The 2,524-nt window shown below is 48.0% G+C and overlaps 1 protein-coding gene and 2 non-coding genes across 3 annotated transcripts; 1 reads left to right on the top strand and 2 right to left on the bottom strand.

The window, feature by feature from the left end:
• Positions 1-145: 145 nt before the first annotated feature.
• On the top strand, positions 146-742 carry Pmar_PMAR026422 (WD-repeat protein C1A6.02, putative; the record flags this gene model as incomplete). The annotated part of the gene is made up of 1 exon (XM_002768743.1): positions 146-742. The coding sequence occupies one exon, from the start codon at positions 146-148 to the stop codon at positions 740-742; it is 597 nt and encodes a 198-aa protein (XP_002768789.1).
• Positions 743-2,121: 1,379 nt separating this feature from the next.
• Pmar_PMAR026423 lies at positions 2,122-2,203 on the bottom strand. Its single transcript has one exon. It is a non-coding gene; the product is annotated as a tRNA-Leu (tRNA).
• An 81-nt stretch (positions 2,204-2,284) lies between these two features.
• Pmar_PMAR026424 lies at positions 2,285-2,366 on the bottom strand. The gene has a single exon. It is a non-coding gene; the product is annotated as a tRNA-Leu (tRNA).
• Positions 2,367-2,524: the final 158 nt, after the last annotated feature.

Raw genomic sequence — 2,524 nt, forward strand, 5'->3', positions numbered from 1 at the left:
TGTGAAGCTCCCAGATGAAGACCGTCAGGAAGACTACATCACACAACTACTCGTTGAAAATGACGCCAAGTCGTTGCTGTCTACTTCGGGTGATGCCACTCTCGCATGTTATGATCTTCGATATAATAAACAGAAGTTGAAGGCCATGAGCGATAGCCAAGAGAATGAGCTTCTGTCTATGTGTCTAGTGAAAGATGGCAAGAAACTGCTCACCGGGGATCAGAACGGTGTCGTGGGGATCTGGAACTATGATTACTGGGGTGATGTTAGGGATAGGATTACGCACATGCAGAATGTCACATCCTTGGACAACATGATTGCCGTTGACGACTCAACCGTCGTGTGTGGAGGTGGCGACGGATACGTTCGAGTGTTCTGCGTTTTCCCTAATGCTGTGAAAGGCGTTCTAGGTGGTCACACAGATGTCTCGACAGGGAAGCCAGTGGCTGCAGAGATAGAGAGTATGCATGCTGATTTGGATGAGGGAATTGTGGCGACGGTAGGACAGGATTATCACATCAAATTCTGGAGAGTGGGAGATGCGCTCAAGATGGCTGCTGGTGAGACGAAGGATTCTGATGCAGAGTCGGAGGACGAGGAGGCTGCTAGCAAGCTGACGAGAGCGAAACGACAGAAAATGAAGAGGAAAGCGGCACAGATTGGGAAGCAGAAAAACACCGCTAGTGTGAACGCGAAGAAAGCGAATACCAAGGCTTTCTTCCGGGATATTGACGATCTGTAGTGCAATCATTACGATGAAGGTTCTGTACCGATAACGTTTCTACAAACTTCAGGAATATCGAGTTTTTGGTCAATTGCAGTCTTGATCACGATAGTTCTCATCGCGCTTCGTAGCGTAGTGACCTCCAGTATTTGAGGATTACGACTGGCAGCTCGCATTGACTCACAGGTGAGCACACTTTGACTGATGAGCTCGTCTCTGTCACTCACCTCTTCACGACGATCACTTCTTCGATTCATAGAGTCTTGTATACCTCCCCAGTAGCTGAACGACGCTCACGTGCGTGGGCACGCGATGAGCACTACGAGGTCGGTGTTTGCAAGGATCTTCGGAGAATCGCGATCAGTTTAAACCCAATCTCAATGTGTTGAGTTATAGTGTCACACTTGAATGCGTATTGTCAAACATGCGTGCGTTATTTCAGGTTTATTCTCAGCCTTGATTGCGATATAAAGCTTGAATCCTCACTCCCAATCTTGATTGTTGCATATCGAGGAAGTGTCAAACATGAACTCTCACTGGCAAACTTGTTTGTGTTAGTATAGGAAAGTGACAAACTTGAATCTTCATCGTCAACCTTGATTGTAACATGATTGCTCAAGGTCAAACTTGCTTGTGATAGTGTTAGTCTTGCCTGCTCAGTTGTCGAACTTGCACGGGAAAATGTGTAGGTTCGATCTGAGGGCCATCTGTTCTACATGTTGGAGACCTGCGTCACTCCGTCAGATATATCCGAATTCCGTTCACGATTCTGGGTTCGCATGGACATGCTGAGATCCTAGAGATGGATTATGACTGGTTTTCTTTCAACAGCGTAACAGCAAATTGTTGATGGCTTGGACTCCTTTCTGTTTCAGATCGGCGATCAACGGAGGAGCAGTTCATTGCATAAATGCAACCTGCTGAGAGACATGCTGAGAGAGGGAAGGCGCTTCGAGAGGGAGCGCATCGCAACTGAGGGAAACTTCTCCGGAAGGGTATCAGCGCCTGATAGAGAGGGTATTCTTCCTGATGAATCTTTTCAGATGAATCGGTGTCAAAACCTCCTGCATAGGGATCTAATAGTGAACTCCGAGTGCGAATACAGAGGCGGGATAACCAGATTGGTGGAACGAGACAGTTGGCAATGGATTGTCCCTGCAATCCAATCTTTAGGCGTGATTACTCCGCGCTCGTGCTATTCATTTCGTACATTTGCAGATTTGAGTCTGGCGCCTTAGACCACTCGGCCAATTTGGCCGAGTGGTCATCGAACCGCTTACTCATCGTCAGTTTGAAACTGACGATGAGTAAGCGCTAGTATCTTGTGATCCGTACTCTGGTTGATGTCGCCGACATCATGTCGGTCGTACTGATATATTGTTCCCTTGTCTATAGACTGTCAGCTGTGGGGTTCGAACCCACGCGGATCTCTCCACCAGAACTTGAGTCTGGCGCCTTAGACCACTCGGCCAAACTGACGATGAGTAATCGCTAGTATCTTGTGATCCGTACTCTGGTTGATGTCGGTCGTACTGATATATTGTTCCCTTGTCTATAGACTGTCAGCTGTGGAGTTCGAACCCACGCGGATCTCTCCACCAGAACTTGAGTCTGGCGCCTTAGACCACTCGGCCAAACTGACGATGAGTAAGCGCTAGTATCTTGTGATCCGTACTCTGGTTGATGTCGGTCGTACTGATATATTGTTCCCTTGTCTATAGATTGTCAGCTGTGGGGTTCGAACCCACGCGGATCTCTCCACCAGAACTTGAGTCTGGCGCCTTAGACCACTCGGCCAAA

Source organism: Perkinsus marinus (genome assembly GCF_000006405.1).
Source record: "Perkinsus marinus ATCC 50983 genomic scaffold scf_1104296967322, whole genome shotgun sequence".
NCBI classification, from domain to species: domain Eukaryota; phylum Perkinsozoa; order Perkinsida; family Perkinsidae; genus Perkinsus; species Perkinsus marinus.